We start from the raw sequence: 27,547 nt of genomic DNA, 5'->3' as shown, positions 1-27,547 counted from the left end.
AGAGACCTGTCTTTAGCTCTGGGGTCAGATAACTTGGATTTTTTTTGGGGGGGCGGTTTGAAGTTGGAGTCTCACTCTGTCACCCAGGCTGGAGTGCAGTGGTACACTCACGGCCACCCCAGCATCAACCTGCTGGGCTCCGGTGATCCTTCCACCTCAGCCTTCCACGTAGCCAGAACTACAGGCATGTGCTACCATGCCTGGCTAATTTTTTATTTATTATAGAGACGAGGTCTTGCCAAGTTGCCCGGGCTGGTCTTGAACCCACAGGCTCAGGCAATCCACTTGCCTCAGCCTCCCAAAGTGCTGGGATTACAGGCTGAGCCACCAAGCCCGGCCACAACCTGGATTTAAATCCTAACTTTGCCACTTTGCTGGCTGAATAAACCCACACATCTGCAAAGTGGAGATGTCAAGAGCACCAACTTCATAGGGCCCTGATGAGAAGGAAATACGGAAGTACACGGCAGGATCTTAGCACAGTACTAAGGACTCGGCTTTCAAGTTCATTACATAAGTATGCTGTTATTTGCTTCCCCACACAGCACATGCTAGCCAAGGATAGCTTGAGCTCTGGCCTCGTTAACAAAAGTCACTAATTCAAGTTTTGTTCTATGTACAATATTACAAGGGCTTCAAGCAACCAAGTTTTGGTTTCTTCCATCTTATTTTTTGCCACTGTTCAAAAAGTAAGCACTTCATGTATAAATAATCTCTAAGGCAACTAATCTCTCCCAATTTGTATAAATTTGTTCAACATAAAAACCAAATGATAGGTGCTAATTTCATTTTCTTCCAAGATTTCTTTTGATTTTAGTTCACGTAACACTGCAAAGTTCAGAATGACAGTTTTAAGGATGTTAAGTAGAAGTGTTTTTGAATATGTAAAAAGAGAGGTCCAGTTAACTAAGGGTAGACAGTGAGGAGAGTGAGATGCCCAGCAGGGGCTAACCTCCTCACTGCTCATGGTGTGGGGAAGGGGTGGCCATCAAGTGATGCTCTGGGAGTGAGCACAGCACAGCTCACAGATAGACTGGACGTAGGTGGTTTCTGTTCCCAAGAAAATGAAGAAAGGTAGAAAAGTCATAATCTAATCTGCACCGACTAGAAGGGAGAACAGGCTACTATGAGCAAGTAAATCACCTATTCTAAAGCAGGAACTCTCCAGTGGACAAGTAAAGACAGTGGTATAAGTATGTTAACTTGGCAGTAACCACCAGCAAGATGAAAAACAGAAAACCAAAAAGAGAAACACTTAGGACTGACTGCCTCTTGGGAGAAGAGCCGGGGTTAAGAGGGTAGGGGCTGGTGGGGGCAGTAACTGTTTCTCCTTACTATCTGATTTTATTGAACTATGCAAATTATTTTTGATTAAAAATAAACACATTTTAATGTTTAAAAAGAAAAGATCAGTCATTGCTTTTTCTGTATGCTTCTTTGTTGTTGTTTTACATTACTCCAGCAGGCCAGCACGTCCTGCTTTGTACACATCTGGCTGAAGAGAATGCTCCCTTGATAAAAGTCAACATCTGCACCCAGTGTCTTGATTAGCTCACAAGACAGAAATAAATCTCTTTGGATGAGCTATGCATTTCTGGCCCACCTGCACATCAAGAAAGACTGTCAAATCCAGAGTGGGGAGAGAAGGAACTTCCTGCAGTGTATGGGAGTGGAGAGGACATGAGGAAGGGTCTGTTCTGCGGCCCCATGTTCCTGCATTCACTGAGGAGCAGGGGTGGGGGTGGGGTGGTAGATGTGGGTCGGAGATGGAGGGCTGGGAACCGGCCAATCAAAATGGCTCCCTCCTCCGTCTCCATCAACCAGCAGACCTGACTCAATCCACTGAACCTCCCCCAGGAGGTTTTCCTGATCTGCTAGGGACACACCTTCAGGTTTGGCCCAGTTCCCAAAGACACTGAGTTGGGATCAGCTAAAGTTTCAGAAGGCAGGGGCCTGGGTCCAGCTGAAGTCTCAAAGGATCTTTCAGGAGAGGGTGTTGGTCCTGGTGCCCTGCTCCAGGCCCAGTGCTCAGCTGAATGAAAACACACACACAAACACACACACACGTGTACTGCAAACAGATCACACACACTGGTCCTCAGCAAGCCAGGGCTCCGAAGTCCACACTTACAGCACATGCATCTTGGACAGTCCCCAGAAGGCCCCGTCTGTTAGTTTGCTGATGTTGTTTCGCTGTAGCTTCAGCACCTCCAAGCTGTCGAGCCCCTGGAATGTGAGGCCCTCTATCAGCCGAATCCTATTCCGATTGAGGTCCCTAAAGAGATGAAGCCAGCGGTGTCAGAGCATCCCCTGTGCATACCCCACCTCCAACCCTTCCCAGGCAGTCTCAGCTTCTTGTCCAAGCCAGGAGTGAACCTAGTGAAGGAGGCTCTGGGAGGCAGGATGTGCAGTGGAAACACCGGGTGTCTTGCCCGCCATGCAGGCACAGATGAAGCCACCTGGCCATAGCTAATGCATGAAAGAGGGGTAAGGTGGAGCGCCTCTCAGCTGACCCCAAAGCTGGGTCCGGGGCTACTGGGACACAGTGTGTATTTCTCCTCCAGCAGCCCAGGTGCCATTCATGACTACAACAAGGACATGGGCATGACTCAGAAGGGGAACTGAGCTCAGCAACAGAAATCTACACCAGATACCACAACCCAGGAAAAACCTTAACCACTGGACATTACACTTTCCACTGGGTGTACATCATAGGATCTCTACATATGGAGAGAAGTCACTGTCTGGGGGGGAGAAGCAGATAGAGGAAAGATACCCCACAAAGCACACATATTTGGCTTTTAGCCCCAGCATGATAAAGCCTCAGTCAACCGAAAGATGTCAGGAATCTTGGTGGGCTGGATCCATTAGCAACCCTGGGGAAGAGGAGGGAGAACACAGGGCTAACCAGAAAGCCCTTGGTTTTCCCCAAATATTTCTGCAGTGTCTCATGACCCTGCCCCACACACAACCTAGTCAGCATCACTGAGACCTTCTCCTCAGACTAAGCAGAGCCCAGGCCTCACCACCCAGGGAGGCAAAGCACAGGAGAGCAAGAGTCAGGGTACACCTGTGTCTTGCTGCCCACCCAACCCTCAATGACCATTTTGTTCTGCTTCAACCAAATTTCCAGTATTGGCTTATTTTCCTGAAATATATCCTTCCACTAAAAAGAAGACACAGAAAAACAAAAAAAAAGAAGAGAAAAAAAGAGTCCTTCATCAGGCAATGATTAATTGCCCTTTTCTTGAATCCAAAACCCTGTGCCTTCTTTGTGGGCACTCAGCCTTGATCATCAAAAAATTAAACAAATAAAATTGGACCACCTGAGACCCAATCCCTGCCACTACGTAATATTCCGATTGAGGTCCCTAAAGAGACAAAGCCAGCGGGGTCAAAGCATCCCCTGTGTATACCCCACCTCCAACCATTCCCAGGCAGTTCCAGCTTCTTGTAATGAATATGCATGTGCACTCCTGAATCTGAAATATTAAAAATGGTAATAATAAAAAAAACCTTAAAAAATAACAAAGCAGCTCTTTATATGATTTTAGAGGCAAAGATGAAGACCTGCCTCTTGTTTAGTATCTCTGGCTACACTAACTTCCTCTCAAACAGCTCGAGAAGTGTCAGACCGTACCGTGTCCAAGATACAGATTTTACGGGTACCTTTAAAAATACACTAAAACCTCTAAGATAAAGAAGAAACCAAACCCATGCAGCCTAAGCATTAGCCACCATCCACTAACCAGCAGAATCTCTGATTTCATTTTGGAAAACGTCAAAGAAGACAAGCATATATAAACTCAGTGGATCTTTTTCTCAGCCATCTGAGGCAGCACTGGCACCAGATCTAGCTCCCAAAGTGCATTTACTAGGCGCTGCCATAGAGCCATTTAATGGTCGTTCGTGCAGAGACATACCTAGGAGGAGGGGGAAGAAGTCGTATATGGTACGAGGTCCTTGGGGAAATCTGGCCTCCATAAAGTTTGGCTAGCCTTAATTAAAGTGCAGGTTTCTATACTCACAGTTGTGTCAGCCTGGGTAACTTGAATGCTTTCACAGGAAGCTGTGTGATCCTGTTTTTGCTCAGGCGAAGAGTTAGCAGCGACCGTGACAGACCATCAAATGCTCCCGACTCCAGGGTGCCAATCCGGTTGCTTGCCAGGTTGCTGGAATATGCAGGAAAGAAAATGTAGTGGTCGGTAGGAGGCCTTCCTCACTTTGTTACAGACACCAGACCCGGCTGGGTCTGAATTGGGAAAACAAGATAAGACACACCCAGAGGGACAGGTTTCCAATGCAATGTTTATGATCACCCGGCGGCGGAGCCTGTCTTGACTCCCAGATGGGGGGCCAGAGAGATGCAGGTGTCAGGACTGTGCAACTAGAATCTGGAGGCAAGCATTGCTTCAGCCAGAACACATGGTGCTTGGGCTGGTGAGCCAGCCCAGCGGTGGGAAAGTCAAACACCTCCAAGTCTGACCACCCTGACGCACCAGCCCTGCCTGAGGAGTCACCGCAGGGCCTTCCTCACCACCCGCTGCCCAAGGGCGATCACAAAAGCCGGGAGAAGCAGAAAGGCAAATGAGAGGCAAGGCCTGATGATTTAATAATCTGAAGAAACAGCCTTTATTTTTGAAGTGGCTCTCACTGTATGAATTGCATAATCTGTGTAAACCAACTTATTTTACTAATTTTAAATGCCTCAAAAAAACCACTCTTGTTACAGAGACCTGCACTGAGTCCCATTAGAAAACAAGCCGCACTTTATGGTGTCTGTGCTTACAGGGTGAGGATATCAGGGCACCTCCCATGACTACAGAAAAGGCAGATGCCGTTTCTCAAAATGCACTGAAGCGTACATCCAGATCTGTGCACCTCACTGTATATACATTACAGCAAGTAATAAAAAAAGAGGAAAAAAAGAAAAAGGAGGTACAATATAGCATTCCTGTGAGAAGCTGCCCCTTTCTGCTTTCCCCAGACAAACGCTGCTTTGTCTTGACCTAAAGTGAAAAGGAGAAAGACCAGAGAGGATTTTCTACACAGAGAGCAGAGGGGAACAAGGCACTTTTCGTCTCTCTATCAGGCAGGGGCCCAGGACAGGGCACATGAGGATTCTTTGCAAATAGGGCTGGACTGTTTGTTCTCAACACTCTAGATTAAAGAACAGACTGTGTGATGAAGATATACCGGCCAACAGCTGCCAAAATAGAGAGTCCCTCCCGCTTTCATGCGGGGAGAGAAGGCCAGCACAACCCAGCAGAGCAGTTGTGGTTTGTTCAACCCCAGCAAGAAAGTGCCGGTGGCAGCTGGACACCTTTCAAAAGCCCCCATGGGAGGTTTCCCAAATGCCAAGCTCTCCTGTTCCCAACTGGGGCACCTTCATGCAGCCTGAGAAATAAATTGCTCCTCTCCTTGGGTTTTTACTTGGGAAGTCCATGTGCCAAGCCTTATTCTCCCTGAAAAGATGGATCACAATGACCCCTAAACTGGCCTTGCAAATGATTTCCAAAGTTACTCTGGAACCATATGAATACAAGGAATGAAAACTCACCTGTAATTTCAAAATGTCTCTTTAACCTGAGTTTTCTGTTTCTTTCCCAAAGCAACACTTTACTACCCACAAGTAGTGGATTAAGTAGGTTTTAACTTTTCCTTCCTGTCTACCATCGCGTGTGAGATGGGGCATTAGCATGGGTAAAAGAGAAACAAAGAAATCTCAAATGTGCTGAAAGGTCACAGAACAGAGTAACTGCCCTTCCCTCAAATAAGCCCAATGACTTTTTTTTTTTTTTTGAGTCGGAGTCTCACTCTGTTACCCAGGCTAGAGTGCAGTGGCACACTCACAGCCACCACAGCCTCAATCTCCTGGGCTTAGGAGATCCTTCCACCTAAGACTTCCAAGTAGTTGGAACCACAGGTGTGCGCCACCACACCTGGCTAATTTTTTTTATTTATTGTAGAGACAAGGTCTCACCAGGTTGCCTAGGCTGATCTTGAACCCAGGGGCTCAGGCAATCCTCTTGTTTTCACTTCCCACAGTGCTGGGATTACAGGCGTGAGTCATCACGCAGGCCCAGTGACTTGTTTTAGTAGTGCAAGATACTAAAAAAGATAAGCATTGACAAGAGTAAGCCTCATCAAGGAGATCTCCCACCAACCACTCCTGAATCTTTTCTGGAAACTTCCCCAGGAGGCAGCCCAGGAAACAGGAAAGAAAACAGTGGCCTGTATCTGACTCCCAGACTTTCCTCTGCATGGTAAGTCCCCCTAATTAACAGCTCCCTGCCTCAGTTTCCTCATCAGTCTGTAACATCGGAACATGCTGCAGGATTTGGAAATGCTGTTTACGTGGGCCCTGGCCCCTGCCCTGCTGAGGGAAGATCCGTAACATCCCCACTGGCTCAGCTGAGCCACAACTGGGAAGGAAACACCTATTCCGTGTCCAGACCTGGGTACTGTATGTTACATGGCCAGCAGCATAGGACCACCACAGGTAGCAAGAAGAAGGCACTTACAGCTCCTTTATAGGCAGTCCATGTGGAAAGCAGGTGCTCCGGACTTCCGTGATGTTGTTTGAACTCAGATCCAACACTTCCAAGGAATGGTAGGCCTTCAGCTGACTTCCCTCCACGTTGCGGATCTTATTGTGTTGCCTAAAACACACCAAGGCAGGTGACCAGATCATTGCTTTTTGCAAAGGAACTCCAAGAAACTATTATTTTCCCCCCACCTGCCACTTCTTTTGGACGATGTTTTTCTAGTTGTTTTGCTCTTTCATAAAACTACAAATACAGTGATGCTCTTAAAATGAGAACTTCAGGTCAGGCGCAGTGGCTCAAGCCTATAATCCCAGCACTTTGGGAGGCCGAGGTGAGAGGATTGCCTGAGCCCACAGGTTCAAGACCAGTCTGGACAACTTGGCAAGACCTCATCTCTACCACAAATTTTAAAAAATTAGCCTGGTAGGGTAGCGCACACCTGTGGTTCCAGCTACTTGGAAGGTTGAGGTGGAAGGATCACCTGAGCCCAACAGGTCGAGGCTGTGGCCATAAGTGTGGCACTGTACTCCAGCCTGAGCAATAGAGTGAGACTCCTACTCAAAAAATAAAACAAAAAACAATAAAATAAAATGAGAGTTCCTGTTTCTCTCTCCGTCACTATTATCTGCTGGCTGGATGCTAGCTGGAATGATGGATTTTCTGTCTGGGACAAGCTTGTCAAAGTTCTATGCCTAGGCTGCTCTTCCCAAGGGCAAGAATGTAGCAGTGACATTTAAGACCATATGAGACCAGCATGATGTGACCAGAACCCATGATGCACTCACCGTAAGTTGTGCCTGGTGCAGCCAGACAGCTCCACCCCAACCCTCACGCATATCTTCAGAACCCAGTGCAACCCTGGGACTTACAAAAGTGTACAGGCCCAGAGCCCAGAGTTCACTTTAATCCAACTTCACACATCATGACATACCTTTTACCAACACCTACCATGTACCAGGCAAGATGACAATCTAAAAATGGAAAGAGAGCTGGGCTGGATGGCTCAGCCTGTAATCCCATGCCTTTGGGAGGCTGAGGTGAATGGATTGCCTAAGCCCGCGAGTTTGTGACCCGTCTCGGCAGCGAGACCTCATCTCTACAATAAATCAAAAAATCAGCCAGGCGTGGTAGTGCGCGCCTGTAATTCTGGCTACTTAGAAGACTGAGGTGGAAGGATCGCCGGAGCCCAGCAGGTCGAGGCTGTGGTGGCCGGGAGCGGCCACTGCTCTCCAGTCTGGGCGACAGAGTGAGACTTCAACTCAAAAAAAAAAAAAAAAAAAAAAATGGAAAGAGGAGCTCACTGCTGGGTATAACTAGAATAGAGTCCCCTGAATCTTCTGACTTTACTCTTAATAATTTAGTATGTTTTCTCATCAGGAAGATGGGGCCACAACCTGTCACTTCAAGGTTATGGACAATCCAACCTGAAACCACACTAAAGCATCTGGCAGACATTAAGGTAAGCATTTGGAGTGTTTACCACTCCAAGAAAGGCATTTTCCATTGTGACTTATGTGCACCTTTAATCCTCTCTCTGACAAACCCATAATCTAACCAACCAACCAGTAATTATTAATCAGGAGAAAGACAAAAGCTAACCAAGGTTGGTATAGCTGACTGCCCTGTTGTGGGTTTGACTGTGTCTAGCAGATTCAATCCACCACAGCCCTAACTCCAGTATTAGATACTTAAGAATCTGCTGGGTGGTAGCGATGGGCCTCTGGGTTCCAGGCACTCACACTCGGGCCAGTTCTGAGTAAACAGTGTCAGCGTCTCCAACCAATCAAGGCATTCTTGAACGCAACACAAGTAAGCCAGGCGTCGCTTACCAAGTGGCATCTCCATTAAACAAACACTTGACCAAATCAATTCCAACAGGCATAAACAAGGACCTCTTTCCCAGAAGCTGTGGGGCTTCTCGTGGACTCCTTTGTTTTTTTCACAAGTCTCCCAGGCTCCAAACTCAGAACTTCATTTGCAAGGGCACAACTGCGCACACAGAGAAACCTCCCCAGAAAGAACCCTTTCCCCCCACCGCTCCTCCCCACCCCCCACACTTCCTTTGAGTTATTTACTAAGTTCTTTTATAAAGAGAGTCTCTTCAGTTTTCAGACTCCAAAGGAAAGAGAAAAAAGAAAAGAAAACCTTTATCATGTAAAGCATGGGAAGAAAAAGAACAAGAAATCAAGGCAACGGAGCTGAGCCTTGTCTGGGAACTCTGAATACAGTACCAGGGAGCCAGGAAAAGAGGGTCTGCAAACAGAAGAGATGGGGCGCTGCTGGCCCAAAGAGGGCTCTGGGTGGTGAGTCCTTACGCTGCGAAGCATGGGACAGCTGCGAGCCCTGACACCTCTCCCACGCTGGCTCCCTCCTCTCCCCCCTTGTCTCCTTGGTCTTTGTCCTTGGTCTTATACCTTTTGCTTCTTGTCAATATATTCATTCATTGACTCAAACACAGGCTGGGGCCCGTTCTGAATAAAGGACACTATGCGGAAGGCAAATCTCCTTCACATGCTGGGAAACGTTCACAGCTTGGCAGAAGAGGCAGCCATGGAGATTCAAGACAAGGGCATATGGAAGCTCCAGCAGCAGGGCCTGCGAGAGGAGCAAGGGTAGCATTCACTTCTGCCTGGAGAAGTCACTGGGGCAAGTGTCCAAGGCTAGGATGCTGAGGGGTAGACAGGAGGGGACAGGCCAGGAGCCTGGATCCAGTTGTGGAGCAGGGTGAGAGATGGTGGTGATAGAGGCAGACACAGGAGAGTAATAAGTAAGGAGTCCACAGAAGCTGGAGGTGGCAGCTGGGGGCAGCAGTAATGATCCAACATTTTCTTTCTTTCTTTTTTTTTTTTTTTTGAGTTGGAGTCTCACTCTGTCATCCAGACTGGAGTGCAGTGGCCACTCCGGCCACCGCAGCTTCAACCTGCTTGGCTCCGGCGATCCTCCCGCCTCAGCCTTCCGAGTAGCTGGAACTACAGGCACGCGCTACCACGCCCAGCTAATTTTTTTGATTTACTGTAAAGATGAGGTCTCGGCTGCTCAGGCGGGTCTCGAACCCACAGGCTCAGGCAATCCACTCACCTCAGCCTCCCAAAGGCACGGGATTACAGGCTGAGACACGGAGCCTGGCTTACATTTTCTAGCTTGGAAGATAACCACGCCCCCAGCAACTGGCTATCTGTTCTTGTCCACTTATGGTCTAACCCCAATGCAGCAGCCAGAGAGATCCTTAAAAAAACAAGTTGTTCATGAGTCCCACTGAGTAGGAGAAAACATTTGCAAATCATAAACTGATAAGAGGATAATGTCCAGAGTGTATAAGGAACCCGGACAACTCAAAAACAAACAACCCAATTTTTAAAAGGAGCAAAGAAACTCAATAGACACTTGTCCAAAGAAAACATACAAACAGCAAACCAGACATGAAAAGATGCTCAACATCACTATTCATTAGGGAAATGTAAATCAAAACCACAATGAGAGATCAGCTCACACCCAACAGGATGACTACTATTGAAAACAAAACAAAAACAGAAACAGAAAATAGCAAGTGTGGGTGAGGATGTGGAGAAATGGAAACTCTTATACACTGTTGGTGGGAATGTAAAATGGTGCAACTGCTGAAGAAAATTAAACACAGCATCACAATATGATCTAACAATTCTACTTGTAGGCAATTAAAAGAACTGAAAGCAGATCTGAAGGAGATATTTATACACCCATGGTTCGTAGAAGCATTATTCACAATAGTCACAAGAGGAAGCAACCCGAATGTCCGGTGATAGCTGGATAAACAAAATGTGGTATATGCATACAATGGATATTCATACACTGTTCAGCCTTCTGAAGTAAAGAAACTCTGATACATGTTACTGAACGGATGACCTTTGAGGAAATGACACTAAGTGAAATATGCCAGTCACTGAAAGCCAAATACTGTGTGATTCCACTTACAGAAGGAACCCACAATCAGATCCACTGAAAGAGAAAATGGCCAAGGACTGAAGGTTTGTTATGACTGGGTATGGAGTTTTAGTTGTGCAAGATGGAAAAAGTTCTGGAGATCAGTTGCACAACACGAATGCCCTTAAAACTACTGAACTCTACACTTTAAAAAAGGATTAAGATGGCAAATTTTATGTTACATGCATTTTACTATAATTTACAAATAAAACAAAACACAGGTCAGTTCACAGTACACTTCTATCTAAATCTCAAATGACAACTCTCCTGTCTCACTTGGAAGTAAGGTCCTCACAATGACCCCCCACCCCAAGGCCCACGTAACCTGCCACACACCCACCTCACCTCCTACTACTCCTCCGTCTCATACATTCCACTCCACACCAGCCCACGAATGTGTCTGGCCTCAGGACCTTTGCACTTTCTTTTCCCACTGCTGGAACGCTGTCCCTAGAGACGCCCTTGTCTCAGACCCTTACTTTCTCCCATCTTTATTCAGAAGTCACCTTCTCAGTGAAGCCTTCCCTGGCTACCTTCTCTAAAACCACAAGCTCCTTCACACCCAGAGACACACACAATTTCTACCTCCTTACCTGCTTTATTTTTCTCAATAGTCCTAATCATCTAAAATCCTCAGTATTTGCCTATTTATAGTCTAACATCTTCTCTTTCACCAGGATGTGGTTTCACAAAGGTGAAAATGTTTGCTTCATTTACTATTGTTTCCAGCCACTGGAACAGTGCCGGACATATAATAGGTGCTCAATAAACATCTGCTGATGAGTCATAGAGAATAAATACAGGTTGAATTCAAAAGGGCTGAGGCTAGATACAGATTTCAGACTCTTCAGCAGTTAGGCAGAAGAAAACCATGCAGGTGGATAAGTTTCATCAGGAATGTGAGAAGAGTCTGTAGGTGCCCGCAATAGTGCTGCCCAGACACAAACAACTGAGCCCACAGCAGCTCCAGAGACCCCTGGGGCTCCAACACTGCTGTGCCCAGCTGCTGAGGATGCATATCTTCTCCCCTACCCATCTACCCACTGAATAGTTGGGGCTACAAGTGCGTGCCACTGGGCTTGGCTATGCTCTCTCTCTCCCCCCAGGGTCAGACTCTCTGCTCTAGAATATAGCCCAGGACCTGACGAAACCCATCCCGAATGCCCTGTGCTCAGGAAAGCTGTCTTTGAAGCTCTGTGCTCCTGTAGAACTCTGTATCCCTTCTCTTAGAACCAAGAACCACACAGCATTAGCAGCCTCTGTAGACCCCAGCAATTCCACCCACAGACCGGGAGTTCTTCCTGATCCAGAATACAGCACAGTAGAACAATGTGCTGTGTCTCCCTGCCCGAGTTCCAATCCCAGCTATACCACCCACAGCTGTGAACCCTGGAGGAACCCATATGTAAAGCAGGGTGTGGGATTCCTACACTCCATGGGCTGATGTGACTTGACATGCAGCAGTTGCTCAATAAAACAAGTTATTGTTCTTGGTAGTCATATTTGTATCCTCAGAGTCAGGCTCAAGATCTAGTTTATAAGAAATGCTCTGGGAAAAGAATGAATAAAATTAATTACTGGTTCTTGTCTATCCCTCTGATATATTTCAAAGCAGACAGGCAGGCCTGGCTCCCCTCTCAGGAACCAAGGGCTGATTCTAAGCTCTCACTCTTAGCTTTATGCATGAAACAAGCCTGCTCCAGTTGGAGAGTGTCAAACCCATCCACTAAGAAGACCCCCCATGCTTCAAAGCAAATCCCAGGCTACAACTTTTGCAGGACGCAGGATGGTCAAATAGCCGATGGGTTTCCCCAGCCAGCTGGATGACATCCCCCTTCTCACTCCCAAGACAAATGGAACTCAGGTCCATGTCCTTGACCCAAGCCCACTAAACCCACCACCCACTGCCCCAGAAGTAGTCTGCCCATCTAAGACATCCTTCCAGGTCCCACATCCATCAAAGTTAGAGGAAACAGTTAATACTCGAACTGCCACAGGGAAGCCCTCCTATCTCCCGCCTGAGAGCTGTGGAAATGTGTCTCCTGCCCCGACTCAACCCAGCATTCCACTTTCAGGAAACTGTCCATGTTTCTAATGCCCCATGAAAACCCACGTGGTCACCATGTCACTCCTTTAACACAACTACCTGCTCAGTTCCCGAGAAGGCCCATAATCCTCTTTCTAACCTTGAAATAGCTGACCAGTGAATGAATGAATACCTATCATGTATATAGCAGGCCTTGGGTAAAACACCAATGAAATCATGTGGCCATCAGACCAAGTAGGTATGATTATTATTTCTACAAATAGTCCCCAATTTATAGGGATGGTTTGGTTTATGACTATTTCACTTTACAGTGGATATGTGTTCTGTAGAAACCATACTTAAAGTATGCAAATAACTGTTCTGTTTTCCTTTCAGTATAATATTCAATAAATTACATGAGATATTTAATATTTTATCATAAAATAGACTTTGTGTGAGATGATTTTGCCCAAATGTAGACCAATATAAGTGTTCTGACCAAGTTTAAGGTAAGCAAAGCTCAACTATACAGCTCGATAGGGCAGGAGTACCAAATGCATTTTCAACTTTACAATGTTTTCAACTTACCATGGGTTTATCTGGACATAATCGTAAGTTAAGGAGCAATCTGTACTCAGCCAGTTGAAGACACCAAGGCTTGGAGGTCTGTTGGAGTTTGCCCCAAGGCTACATGGCTGGAAAGCCAGAGGGGCCAGGATGCAAACCTGGAGAGCAAGACTCTATCTAGCCCACCTGAGAGGTTCTCTGGGCAGAATTTAAGGGCACCACCCAGATTCCACCCACAAACCTTCAGCAAAGCCTGGTTAAATCTGAATGCTAGCTTGGTCTACACAGATTAGCCTCAGCCAGGTGCCCCAGCATTGTATCAACTGCCCAGAGTCCTTCGTAAGCAGCAAATGTGCACCAGGGTTTGTGTGACCAGATCTCAGCAAATAAGGCAGATGAAACTAAAAAGTTCTTATTTCGGATGTTCTGGATGGAAAGAACAGTTCCTCTGAGATCTCTACGGAGCTGCATTCGAGGGAGGAATGAGTGCCTTTATTCTCAGGAAAGGTTAAGATGCAATGGGACTCACTTAAGTTTATTTTTAAAGATGGTGAGGACAGTAAAAGACAAGAGGACAATGCTATGTTAGGAACAGTTCTTACAAGCCTCCTCAAAGGAACAGGCCAGCCTCTCTCTGCAACCAAACAAAACTAGTGAATCTACACTTATGGGGACTAGGGGAAGTGTGCAGTGGCCAGGTCACGTGGCTTTCACCTCCATCCACAGTGTCAGTTTACCCCTTGGGCTGCCTTCTGGAGCGAGGAGAATTTAATACAGCAGAGGTCTATTAAAACGACACCTGTTAAAGCCTTCAAAAATAAAATCAGTCTTCAAAGGCGGAAAGCAGGCAAGATAAGCTCTCCTCACTTGGCTACATTTTCAGAGCCAATTTTAAATTAGACAGTGAAACAGATGGAGGCATTTGAAACCAACATTTAAAACTTTTTATCATAAGTGATTGTTCTACCACGGTTCTATGAAAGTCTGGTTTACAACGTATTCCTGTTAGTGGTAGAAAAGATCTCATGTCACAGACAACAGCCAAGAAGAAAGGGCAAGGAGATCAAAGGCAGTAGGGCCAAGGCAGGTCAAGTGGGTAATTTCTGATTCCTGAAATTATGCACCTATTGTCTACACTAAAGATCAGCAAACTTACTCTACAATGGGCCAGATGGGAAATATTTTAGGATTAGTGGGTCACACAGTCTCTGTCATGACCACTCAGCTCTGCTGCTGTTAATGTAAAAGCATCCATAAACACTATGTAAATAAATGAGTGTGGCTGTGTTCCAATAAAACTTTATTTACAAAAGCAAGTGGCGAGCCAAGATTTGGCCCACCAACTATAGTCTGCTGACTCTATTAACGTCATGGCAACCAGTCTGGGTTTCTGAGGGACAGGGACCCAGATTCTAATTCTAGCTTTAATGCAACTTTTGAACTGCGTGTAAATCACTCTTTCTCTGTTTGGTTTACCCACCTGAGGCTAAAATGAGGCTAAATACCTCTTGATTGCAGATAGAAAACCCTCCCAGTCTCCCTCCATGCCCGTGTCAAAAGATGTCACTAACTAGAATCTTTTCTGCCAATGTCCTTTCTACCTCTTCATAAAGTGAAATGCAATATAAGTCTCTATCGCTCTTAAGTTTCTCAAAAGATAAGTCAGGTTCCTTACTGGAATCAGTGAAGATAGATGAACAAACAGCGTTATCTTACAGATGAGAAAGATCCACATTGTATGTCCTTCCTTATTTTACTTTCTTTTTCTGAGTTGAAGTCACACTCTGTCACTCAGGCTAGAGTGCAGTGGCATGCTCACAGCACCACAGCCACGACCTGCTGGGCTCAGACCATCCTTCTGTCTTAGCCTTTCAAGTAGCTGGAACCACAGACGTGCACCACCACACCCGGCTAAATTTTTTTATTCATTGTAGAGATGAGGTCTCATCAAATTGCCTACGCTGATCTCAAACCCCTGGATTCAGGCATACCTCTCACCTCTACCCCCAAAGTGCTGGAAATACAGGCATGAGCCACCGTGTCTGGCTCCCTATTTTAGTTCTGCCAATTAGTCTAAAACATACTAAAGCTGGCCCAACTTGCCAGTCCTAAGATCTAAGCAGGTATGCCCTTCAGCTCTTCCAGACTATTAAGGTGATTCACAGATGTCAACGCTGTCAACTCCTTGAGAGTGGACTCCTAGCAGACATAACAAATCTTCCATAATTTTATTTCCAGATCAAACTTTTAACATGTCTTAACAAATCAGCAAAATCCAAATTGTAACTCTTTGCCTCACCTGAACCTCTGTCTAAAATAAAGTTTCACATAATCTAGCCCTGAAATGGGGAAAAAAAACTGTAACATATCTGCCCCTGCCTCACTCCCAGATTCCCAATAGTGATCTTGGCAGACATAGTTAATCAAACTCCACATCCCATACACACTGTCCATCATGGTGTCGGGTGGAATTTTCACTAAGGCTCTGCACCATACATTCACTCCCACGGCCTCCACACAGCCGGCACTCAAAGATCTGATCCAAACATGTGAAGGTGTGCACAAATTCATATGTGCCGTTTGAGGCTACAGCACAGCTTAACACATATCATACATGGAATCCACACAGTGTGAGACTATCTGAGACCCTGATATTATTGACTGCATATAAAACTCAATACACGGCCCTGATGTCGACCTAAGGAGGTGTCAGTCCTATTGCAAGTGCCAAAAAATGCTAACCATTTCAAATACTCACATGAAGATCATGAATTCTCCTGTGTCCAAAAATACAGCACCACTGGACAGGCCATATGCAGCTGAGTGCTGCAGTTGTTTTGTTTGTAAACATTTTTCCTGAACTATTAACAGTCAGTTTTGACCTGAACAGTGCAAAATTATGAGTGTAGAGTTCAATGCGTTTTTACAAAATGTTACTTTCCTAGTTATTACTCCCAAAGAGAACCTCTGATTTACATCACCCACGATTAATTTTGCCTATTTTTGGCTGTATAGACACAAAATTGTTCTGTATATACTCTCCTGTATCTGGTTACTTTCACTCAACCTGATGTTTATGAGATCCATCTAGGTTGTGGCATTAGCAGTAGTTCATTCTTTTCCCTCTCTGTATAATATTTCTTTTGAAGGAATATACAGCAATTTATTTTTTCATTCTATTACTGATGGTTACTGAGTTATTTCCAGTTCAGGTCACCAAAAGAATCACAGCTATGGACATGGAAGTGTCTTCTACATGTGGCTTTTGGTGCATATTTGCCTGCATTGCTGGCAGGTGTGCCAGATCCGGCATGAAATTGCTACACAGGTCACTGAACATGCATATGTTTGACCTTAGTAGACACTGGGAGATTTCTTTTAAACCAAATCCCCCAGGGTGGAAATGAATCTGAAAACCATTTCATCCAAGTGCCCTGTTTCATGCTGTCTCATTACACCACATTCTCAGATGCCACTGCCCTTATGTATCCCCTTCCTGTATCCCTCTCCTCAAAACACATTAGGAATATAGCCTGGGGCCACCCAGGCATGGCCATACTCATTCTAATCTTGTTCAAGTGTCAAACAAAAAAAATGTTTTTATTAAGAGAGGGCCTAATGAGCACCAATATATAATAAATATCAAACTCCTAGCTTCAAGTAATCCTCCATCTCAGTCTCCCAAAGTGTTTAGTATTATAGGCATGAGCCGCCACGTCAGAATTAATAAGTCTAAGTCTTAGACTGGCAAGAAATAGTGTTAATGCATCTGACGCCAGGACCAATACCCATCTATCTACAACTTAAAAATGAAGATACAGAGATATTTTTCAAAGAACAAGACATTTTCAAAGAGTATTCCAAAGTTAATTTGAAGTCTCTTTTCTCAGAACAGCAGTCAAAACCATTACCATCTCACTAGCTTGCTTTACATCCATCTCCTTAAAAATGAAACCCAAAATCATTTGTTCTACTGCATAAATTGATCATTTGCCCAAAGAAACTGCTGTCTCGTAAGAAACAGGACAGCCTGGGTTATTTGCTGGACAGGAAATGAGAATCAGAATGAGCAGGTCTCTCTGTCCCTCCTGCTCTCCTTCCCCTGCTGCTGGTGAATCACCAGTTCCCTGGGGAATTTTGGCAGATTCTCAGCCTGGCTGCAGATGACGTTCTGGATCTGTTTATTCAGGTGGAGATTGGATAAAAAACAAGAGCAGCCCAGTGGCGGGGATAAACAGCCCCCGCCAGGCAGGGTCAACCCCTTCGAAGGCAGGACTGGACTGTGTCAACCAACCTCCCAACCCGTTCACTTCCTTTAGGGGTCACTCTCCTCTGTGGTCTTCAAGGAACAGTTTTCATTAACTCCTTGCAAAAAAGAACCGATATCCCTTTCCCATGAAAGTGCTTGGCCCCAGGGACCTTGCTGCAGCAGATCCCACTTGGTTCTCCCACCCACCAGCTTTTGCCCATGGAGCTAGAAGCCCCAGATGTGAAATAAAGAGATCTTGAAAAGACCAAGAGCCTGCCAACACTGGTTTTGAAGTCTAGAGTGACCCAATCCATGAATGACTACAGATCATTGGGATGCGCAATCCAAACTATCAGAATGTTCTGCATTTCATTTTAAGATGCACAAATAAAAGGCAATACCAACAAAAAGCCTCCTAAGGAAATGCACTGTTGAGTGGAAGATGCCCATCCAAAAAGACTACCTATTATACAATTGCAAAGATACAACATTCTGAGAAAGGCAAAACTATGGAGACAGTTGAAAGATCAGTGGTTGCCAGGAGGTAGGGAGGAGGAAGGAATGAATAGGTGGAGTCCAGGGGACTTTTAGGGCAGTGAAACTTCTATATGATACTGTTTGGTGGATACATGTGAGTATACATGTCAAAATCCATAGAATGTACAACACCCAGGGTGAATCCTAATGTAAACCATGCATGTTAGTTAGTAATAATGTATCAATACTAACTCATCAGTTGTAACAAATGTACAGCACTGATGCAAGATGTAAGTAACAGGGGAAACAGGGCTGTGTGGTGTGTAGGGGTGGAAGGGGTGGGAGAAAGAGAGGGGAGGGAGGAAAGGAGAGAGAACTAAGAGGGAGGATATATAGGAACTCTCTGTACTTTCCACTCAATTTTTCTGTAAATCTGCAAATGCTCTGAAATTCTATTAATTAAAAAAGAAAACAAAATCTCCTAAAGTAATAAGTAGTCCTGAGGTCTTGGCACCAGTAGTGTTAGCCACACATGGGCTAGAGTTTTTTTTAGTGTATCTTATTTACAGCTATAACCTTAGAACACGGAATAATGCTTAAAATATAAAAGGTGCTCACATTCAGTTTCTGTCAAATAAGTAAATGATTACAACTTTAGTTAAATCTCCTACATTCACCACAATGAAACTGAACCAAAGAACATCATTCAGAAAACACACACACACACACACACACACACACACACACACACCCTGAGGTAGGACCAACCAAAAAATTTTTTAAAGATAAAAATTAATGGCATAACAACAGAGTTAACTTTTGGCGGGGGGGGGGAAAGCTGACAGACCTATTTAAAAGAAAATGTCCAATAGCATAGATTTTCAAATAAAAAAAGATTTGCATTTCCCACAGTCCATGTAGCCCCCAAACACTGGAATTCATTGACTCACCAGGGTTGGAATGGTGAGACAACTATCTTGGTCCCAGGTTGGCCAACAATCCCTCCTTTGACCCATCTGCTCACACCCCTCCCTTTCTGCTCTGGGAGTTCCAACCAGACACTGCTGACCCGAGGAAGTATGCCAACCACATCTAGATAACACTCCCCAGGAGAAAGGCTATGCCGCCCTAACATTGAGCAGGGGCTTCTTGGTGTGAGGAGTCAGTTCCATGTCCACAGGGAGGTAATTTGTTCTGGCATCTGGGTAGGGCAAAGTGCCAGGTTGGGCCAGGAGACAAAAAGCTGGCAACAATGAGCCATTTCCACCAGGATTCCCATCTACATATGGGCACCTCTGGGTCAGAAAATCCAGAGTGTTTCTCTCTTTTGGTCAGGGCCAACATGACCACTCGATTCTCTCTCTCAGCTTTATCTTCCCCTAAATGCAGCAATATATCCCTTCTTTTCTTCCCCTTTTGCTTCCTTTCCCTGGTGACCTGCTACCCTATACCCTGGCGTGCTAGTGGTGTTCCCGCCACAAGATCTCAGTCTCCATGGAAGACGGGCCCCAGCCTAGGAGTTGGCAGAGCACCAGTTGTCAAGCTGCATTGTGTGGATCCACCAACCACAGCATAGCTGTGGAACCCGGGCTGCTGAACAGCTGGCCCCTGATTTCTCTCTGAGAACAAGGCTAAATTTACTCTCATTACAGTTGTCAAGGTATGTGTGCCCTGACTGTTGGGCTCTGCCCCTCGAGAGGAAGCGAGAACACCAGGACATGAAACAAGTAGCATGGGTTTGCCCAGACTCCAAGGGCTGAGCTACCATTTTTGGCCAAGGAAAGTGGAGGAGGTAGAGAGATGGCAAGGATCAGGAACAAGGTGGCGAGAGCGCCCCTTCGGGCCAGGGATGAACCCCAGAAATTCTGACTGAGGAGTGCCTACACCATCTACCTAGGAAGACGTGAAGAAGCTGCCATGAGTAGTTTTCCTCTGAGGAAGACTCAACACCAACTAGGGTGAGGTGGGAAGGCCCCAGCCCTAGGAACGTGAGAAGGCAGAGCTGAGAAAGCAGAGCGACTGCACTTCCCAGAGCAAGGACCTCCTCTCTTCAGGATCCATAACTGCTGCTCAGCACCTGAGGGAGGGAATCGCTCAGGAGGCCAAGACCAATTGGCTCTGTCGTTAGCTACAGTGGTCCCGTTCCTCTGATCTCACCAGTCAGAACCTGAATAAACAGAACTGCTGATGAGAAATAGCACCCTGCCCTCACTCAAAACTCCCAAAGGGGACACAACCTCCTTCTCATGGCTGCCCTTCTGTCTCAGCCTTGGGCACTGAAGGATCTGCAGTACTCACACACCCAGGAAGCGGTCCACACCACCATGATAAACCACTAGTAGGATACATAGCTCATCAATTCACATGACTGCTGCTCTCTAAAAGACATACGTGGAAAAAAAGGTAGGAAACACAACAGGTAACTCTCAGACACAGTATGCTGATCATGGAATTTCCCCGTTCTCTATTTTGCATATCAATGTAACATGCCTGTCAATTATGAGAATGTATTTTTAAAACACACACACACACACACACACACACACACACACACACGCACACATATATATATATATTTTTTTTCCTTTTGAGTCAGAGTCTCACTCTGTCACCAGGCTAGAGTGCAGTGGCACGATCACAGCTTACTACAGCCTCGGCCTCCTGGGCTCAGGCAATCCTTTCACCTCAGCCTCCCAAGTAGCTAGGACTACAGGCACATACCAACATACTCAGCTAATTTTTAAATTTGATTTATTTATTTATTTATTGCAGTGATGAGGTCTCACCATGTTGCCCAGGCTAGTCTAGAACTCAGGTCTCAAGTAATCCTCCTACCTAGGCTTTCCAAAATATTGAGATTACAGGCATGAGTCACTGGCCCAACCTTCAATTTGTATTTACAAAGCAGTTAACAGGAACCTAGACACTAAACTCTGGGACCCAATCCTTAAGTGTAGAAACACCCTATGCTGTGAGGTGGAAAGCTTTCCCGGGCCTGAGCAACTCTACTGCCCCTCCTTTTGCCAGGCACAAGGGGGGATTTTCCACGCAGTGTCTCTTGAACCCCCTGTACCCTAACTCTCCTGACACACAAGCCTGCTCTAGGTGGTGACAACTTCAAAGGGCTTCAGTAGCTGGAGCCTGGAATGGAGTCTTGAGGATTCTCCAGGGAAGTGGTTCCAGTGCTAGTAGTCAGCTGCGCAGGGCAGTGGATCTCCTGAGAGCTTCCCCTTGCAGCTCACCCAGGGAGGAGGCCTACTGCACTGTCTTTCTCCTAAAAAGTGGGGCAGGAGTTGGCGGAGCTATAACAGCGGGAAGAGTGGTAACAAATCTAACATTTCGTCAGTACTCAACAGCAGCTGGGCCCTACTTAACTCTTCACTCACTTAACTCATTTAATCCTCATGACAACCCCAAAGGGAACTGCTACTACCATCCCCATTTTACAGGTGGGGATGCTGAGGCATGGGGAGGCCAACTCACTTGCTGAAGGTCACACAGCAGTTAGAGTGCAGTTGTGGTCCAACTGCAAAACATGAATCCATATCCCACACTCCTACTCGGGATGGAGAACTGCCTCACGGTGGGATCGGGCAGAAGACCCCCTGGGAAGAAAGCTCTCTGGACAGTACCCCATACCTCCCACTTCTTCTCAGCATCAACCAGGGCGAGGTGTCCATGATGGGGATAACATCATGTGAATAGAGACGAGAGCACACCTAACTCTGCAGATGTAGAGGGGGCGGATTCTGCCACAAGCCACTGCACATGCCCTGCTCATGCCAGGGGCCCACGCCTGCTCACTCACACGTGGGCCTCCCATGCCCTCAGCCCACAGCGTGTCAACACACAGTTGCTGCAGGGCCCAGCCAGACCACCTGTATTTATATTTAAAATGACTGGTCAGTTTCCCTATCCCTATGGGTGAGAGTGGCTCTTATTTCCTCAGACAGTAAGTATGTATGGCAGCACAGAGCTGAGCACTCTCCAGGGACTGCTCACCACCATGCCAGAGAAGGCACCTCCTAATCTAGATTCAAAAGGTTAAGATCCTGGTCTGGTGTCACCCAGCTAACTAGCAGGCAAGCCCAGGTATCCTCTGATTCCGGGTGTGCTACTCTCTGGAGCAACAGAGGCATGAGAAACTGAACCAGACAGCCTGTAGCTAAGAGGACAAGAAGGAGAGGCAGGTGCTGGGGTGCTGGAGCTCCCTTGGGGCCACAGAAGGGCCCTTCACTTCTGTCGGACACTGGCACCTTCTCCAAGATTCACATGCCAGCTTCCTGACAGCTCTGCAGTTTCAGGCAAAGGAGGAAGCTGTTTCAGCACTTGGCTGTGGCCTCCAAGACAAGATCCTTCTCCCTCTGGGGAATGATACCACTGATGAGCCTTTAAAAATAAAACCAGGCTTGCTTCCTGTCCCATCTGAAAGACTTTGATCTTCCAATCATATGATTTAGGGTATCTCTTACCATGCCATTTCCCAAGCCTTCAGTACAAGACCTGACAGCACTTTGGGAGAATTTAAGATGTATATGGGTGGGATTAAGAGCTGGGCCCTTACCGCAGCCCTTCTTTATACAACCCATAGAGGATAAGACCTGCTAACATCAAAGTGGCACTATCTCCAGCACCACTGGCCATACCCCAGAACCACCCTACCCCTCGTCTTATCCATTCAGGTTAGTACGAGAGGCAGCACTTGTTCTGTTTCTTTCTTGGAACCACAAGTTTCAAGTTTCTTCTTGTTTCAGGCTTTTAAAAATATGTCATCATGGACTTACATGCAAAACAGAAAACTACAGAATTTCTAGGGAACAACACAGGAGAAAATCTCTGGGATCTGAGGCTAGGCAAAATTCCTAGACTTCACACTAAAAGCATAATACATAACAGAAAAATTAACACACATTGGACTTTATCAACATTAAAAATGTTTATTCTGTGAGACACCCTGCTAAGATGAAAAGACAAGCAACATACTGGGAGAAGACATTTCCAAACCACATATCCAAACTAGTATCTAGAGTACAGTATATAAAGAACTCAAAAATTCAACAGAAAAAAAAATCCAATTAGAAAATGGGCAAGCTGGACTCAGTGACTCAGCCTGTAATCCAGCACCTTGGGAGGCTGATGTGAGTGAATTGCCTAAGCCTGCGGGTTCGAGACCCATCTGGACAACTTGGCGAGACCGCATCTCTACAATATATCAAAAAATTAGCTGGGCATGGTAGCGCGTGCCTGTAGTTCCAGCTATTTGGAAGGCTGAGGCGGAAGGATCGCTGGAGCCCAGCAGGTCAAGGCTGCAGTGGCCGGGAGCAGCCACTGCACTCCAGTCTGGGTGACAGAGTGAGAGTCCAACTTAAAAAAAAAAAAGAAAAGAAAAAGAAAATGGGCAAAAGCATGGGTAGATATTTTGCCAAAAATAATCTACAGGTGGCAAATAAGCACATGAACATTGCTCAACATCATGGGCCACCAGGGAAATACAAATTAAAACCAAAATGAGACATCACAACACACCTACCAGAATGGCTAAAACTGAAAACAAAACAAAACAAAACAAACACTAAATATTGGCCCTAACATGGAGAAACTGATCACCTATACCTTGCTGATAGGGATATAAAATGGTATGGCCATTCTGGAAGAAACTACACTTGCAACTACCATACTACCCATCAATTGCACTTCTGGGCATTTATCCCAGAGGAAAAAAAAACCCATACAAGAAATGTTCAGAGCAGTTTTATTTTTAACAGCCCTAAACTGGAAACACCCAGATGGCCTTCAACAGATGAATGGTTAGACAAAGTGTGGTATATCCACACCATGGAATACAACTCTGTAATAAAAAGGAATGAGGTCAGGCACGGTGGCTCACGCCTATAATCCCAGCACTTTAAGAGGCTGAACCAGGCAGATTGCTTGAGCCCAGGAGTTCGAGACCAGCCTGGGCAACAGAGTGAGACCTTGTCTTTACAAAATAAAAAAAAAAAATTAGCCCAGCATGGTGGCGCACACCTGTAGTCCAAGCTACTCAGGAGGCTGAGGTAGAAGGATTGCCTGAGCCCAGAAGGTCAAGGCTACAGTGAACCATGATGATCATGCCTCTGCATTCCAGCCTGGGCAACAGAGTGAGACCCCCGACTCAGAGGCAGGAGGGACAGTCACCCCAAACTATAATTAAAACAAAAAATTGTCATGACATTGACAGTGGAATCAGATGGAAGGTCTGGTGGAGTTACCAGTGAAGTCAGAAAGCTTTCCTGTTACTTTACTTGGTCTCCAGCATTCCTTCAATCCAGCAGAAAAGTATACAGCCTAACTCAGTTCTCAGAGCCAAGAACCAAGTACCACTGGGCTCTGTGAAATTTCTGAAATCCAGAGATATGCATGAACTCTATAATTACTTTCTGTTGTTTAGGAAAGGGCTAAGGGGCTGGGACTCCTAGAGACAAGGTGCTCCTAATAAGGTGAGGGCAGCTACTGTGAAGCCCTGCCTGGCATTAGGGGTTGTCATCCCAATGCCAGACCTGTGTCCTCTCCCAACACTACTTGGCCAAGGAGGAGGGCTTGCTGCTCACAATCAGAAAGCAGCAGACACAGGCTGCCAGAAACCAGACTCCCAAAGCAGCATCCCTTGAATACTAGCCTTAGAGGGTGTTCCATGGAAAGGATTCTGGCCCAGTCAAGCTTCGGAACAGGTATATATCCTCCACTGCTTTTTGCAGACTCCCATAATAAGTCAACAAAGAAAAAGTGCTGATGACCGCTCCAGTAGAGATACCTTTCACTCTGCTCAATTTGGCATTTGCTAAATGTATATGACCACAAAATCCTTTTCTTGTAAAACAACCGTTAACATCCCACAGAACAAGTGCTTCAGGTGGAACAAAACAAGTGCTTCACTGTATGTGAAAACACCTCATACCACGCCCTCATCAGAGGTCAAGATACACACAATGCAGAGCTCAAGGTATCTGGTGCCAGGCTGAAGATGAACCCAAACTGTGACAAGTCTGCACAGGAAAAGCCAAAGGGAAAATGGAGGGATGCTTGACCACGGTTAACAAAGAATATAATTCCTGGATGTGCATTTAGGGACCAGAAAGCAGTACTCTCCCTGGCCAGGGGTATGTAAGGAGCAGAGTTTATCATCGTCCTTCATTTTTTTTTTTTTTTGTTTTAAAGCCAGGGTCTCACTCTGCCTCAACAGCCCGGGCTCAGGTGATTCTTCTGCTTCATCCTCCTAAGGAGCTGGGACTACCATGTCCAGCTAATTTTTATTTTTATTTTTTGTAGAGACAAGGTCTCACTAGGTTGCTCAGGCTGGTCTCAAACTCCTGGGCTCAAGCAATCTTCCTGCTTCAGGCCACCAAAGTGCTGAGATTATAAGCGTGAGCCATTGTACCCAGCTCAGTTTATCATTTTCCAGGTCAGCACCTATCATACTCCTGAAATCACCCTCCCCACCTCTGAAATGAAAATGAAAAACTAATAGCACTATGATGAAATGATCTCAAGAAGAGCTGCCCTGCTTGTCCTTGGAGACTCAAAATCAACATCGGGACATTCAAGCCTCTGAAATGTCCCATAGCAAAGAAAGCCGCTTATCTTCAACCTAGGTTTTCTAAACTTTCTGACCTCAGGGCACTCTTTTTCCCCCTCAATGCATCTACTGGCATCTGTAGAACTCAACATCTTCCTGTCATCTTTTACACAGGCTGCTGCACCCCCCTCATCCTCCTTCTGTCTCTGCAGAAGGAACGGTGGCATCTCCCAGCACAGGCTGGGTGCCTGTGGTGATCTGCAGTGACATTCCATCTTCACTTGGGAGAAAGTCTTTCTCCAAACAAGATGCTGGCCCCTTAAGGAAGTCAGCAGAGACTGGGAAAGCCCTTCTCTGCTAGGGTTGGAGCAATTTCTTTTTTTGTTGTTGTTTTGTTGCTGTTGTTGTTTTTTGAGTTGGAGTCTTACTCTGTCACCCAGACTGGAGTGCAGTGGCCGCTTCTGGCCACCGCAGCCTCGATCTGCTGGGCTCCGGCAATCCTTCCACCTCAGCCTTCCAAGTAGCTGGAACTACAGGCATGCACTACCACGCCCGGCTAATTTTTTGATTTTATTGTAGAGACGAGGTCTCACCAAGTTGCCCAGGTGGGTCTCGAACTCGTGGGCTCAGGCAATCCACTCACCTCGGCCTCCCAAAGCACGAGATTACAGGTTGAGCCACGGAGCCCGGCTGCAATTTCTTATCTAAGCAAACTGAGGCTTGGAAAGTCATTCCTAGAAAACGGCAGAACCAAGACTCGAACCCAAATAATGAAACTTTGAGGCCTGTGCTTGCCCCTCTGGGCCAGGTGGCCTCTCAAGTGATAGTTCCCGGTAATACATTTCCCCCTAGGACACCTTGACCGACTCTTCAATAAATTAAGGAAAGCAAGTCATATCTGCTGGGGGTGTCCTGGACGACCCCCCCAGGAGACCACTTCTGCCATTACCCGCACCAAGCTTTTTCCTTCACCTTGAATAAATGTCTAAGACCATCCAATATCTGTCCCAGACGCTGTGATTGCTTGCTGTTGAGATTATCCATTCACTTAGTCCCTTACTGGTTCATTCGTTCACACACGTACTAGGATGCTTGTTATGTACAGCTGCCAAAAGAAAAAGAAGGATATGGCCACTGGCTGTCAGCCCCTGACTCCACCCTTCAAGGAGACACAGAGAGAAATAGATGTGAAGGGTGCACTGGCGGAGGGAACACAGGAGAGGGACAGCTATTTCAGACAAAATGAAAAAGGCACATGATCCAAAGACGCGGCCCATGTGGGTTTTTGTTACACATGGATGGATGTGAAGTTCAAGGCAGGAATTGGTGACAGATCAGAAGGAAATGAAGCCACGGCCAACTCTGAAAGAGCCAGGACTTTGTCCCATAGAAGACAAGGGCAAGCCAAAAAGGGGTCTCATTCGTGTCTTTGTCAAATACTGACTGTGAAGCAACCACAAGCCAGGCACTCCACCAGGTGACAGGTGTGGAGTGGGGAGGGATGAGATTAGATGGGGCTGCCTGGGGGCCACTATGGACGCTTGGGAGCCAAGGCCTTGAGTACCCCTCTTGAGAGACAAGTTACATGGCTCAGATTTGGCAGTGGTTCATGAAGACAGGCCAGCCAGGGTGCTAACCCCCTGCCTCATTCCAAGCAGACTTCTCAACACAGAGCACGTGACTCAGCGGGCCCTCTCCACAAGCACCTGAGCCTCTGCCAGGATCCTGGGGTCGCACAACTAGCGGGTCACCAGTGACAGCAGTTCTCCACTTGTTCCAAAGGACATACAGTCCCAGCCTGCAGGAGGGAAGCATCCGTGTGCATTCTTGACCCTGGTTGAGCAGGCTGATGTGATATCAGCCCCTTTCCTTACAAATGAGGGGAACAGAAGCCCAAAGGGGAGAAGTGTTTTGTGAAAAATCCTACAAGTGGGTCTCTGGCAGAATAAGGACTAGAAGCCAGGTGGCCAACACTTTTTCCTCTCTGAACAATACTGCTGGTGCTAAGGAGGGGAGGAGGCCATGTGAACTCCAGGAAGGGACATTTCCTCCCCATTCCCAACACACTTGGCACCCCCACCATACTGCAGAATGAATGACCTGCATCAAGAGGCAGGAGGTGTCTCGTTGAGTTACACTCTGACAAGAGGACACTGAGAGGCTTC

At 46.3% G+C, this 27,547-nt stretch overlaps 1 protein-coding gene across 1 annotated transcript in view; it reads right to left on the bottom strand.

Moving 5' to 3' along the window:
* Positions 1-27,547, bottom strand: part of LRIG1 (leucine rich repeats and immunoglobulin like domains 1) — a 128,401-nt gene that overhangs the window by 35,442 nt on the left and 65,412 nt on the right. Inside the window, exons 4-6 of the mRNA XM_008072883.2 lie at positions 6,525-6,662; positions 4,029-4,172; positions 2,132-2,275 (exon numbers count right to left, since the gene is read on the bottom strand). Of these exons, the coding sequence (XP_008071074.1) occupies positions 2,132-2,275; positions 4,029-4,172; positions 6,525-6,662 (426 nt within the window). The remainder of the gene's footprint in view (positions 1-2,131; positions 2,276-4,028; positions 4,173-6,524; positions 6,663-27,547) is intronic.

Source organism: Carlito syrichta, unplaced genomic scaffold, assembly GCF_000164805.1.
Source record: "Carlito syrichta isolate Samal-C Ts95f unplaced genomic scaffold, Tarsius_syrichta-2.0.1 Scaffold315490, whole genome shotgun sequence".
NCBI lineage: Eukaryota > Metazoa > Chordata > Mammalia > Primates > Tarsiidae > Carlito > Carlito syrichta.
This window is presented reverse-complemented; position numbering and strand designations above follow the sequence as displayed.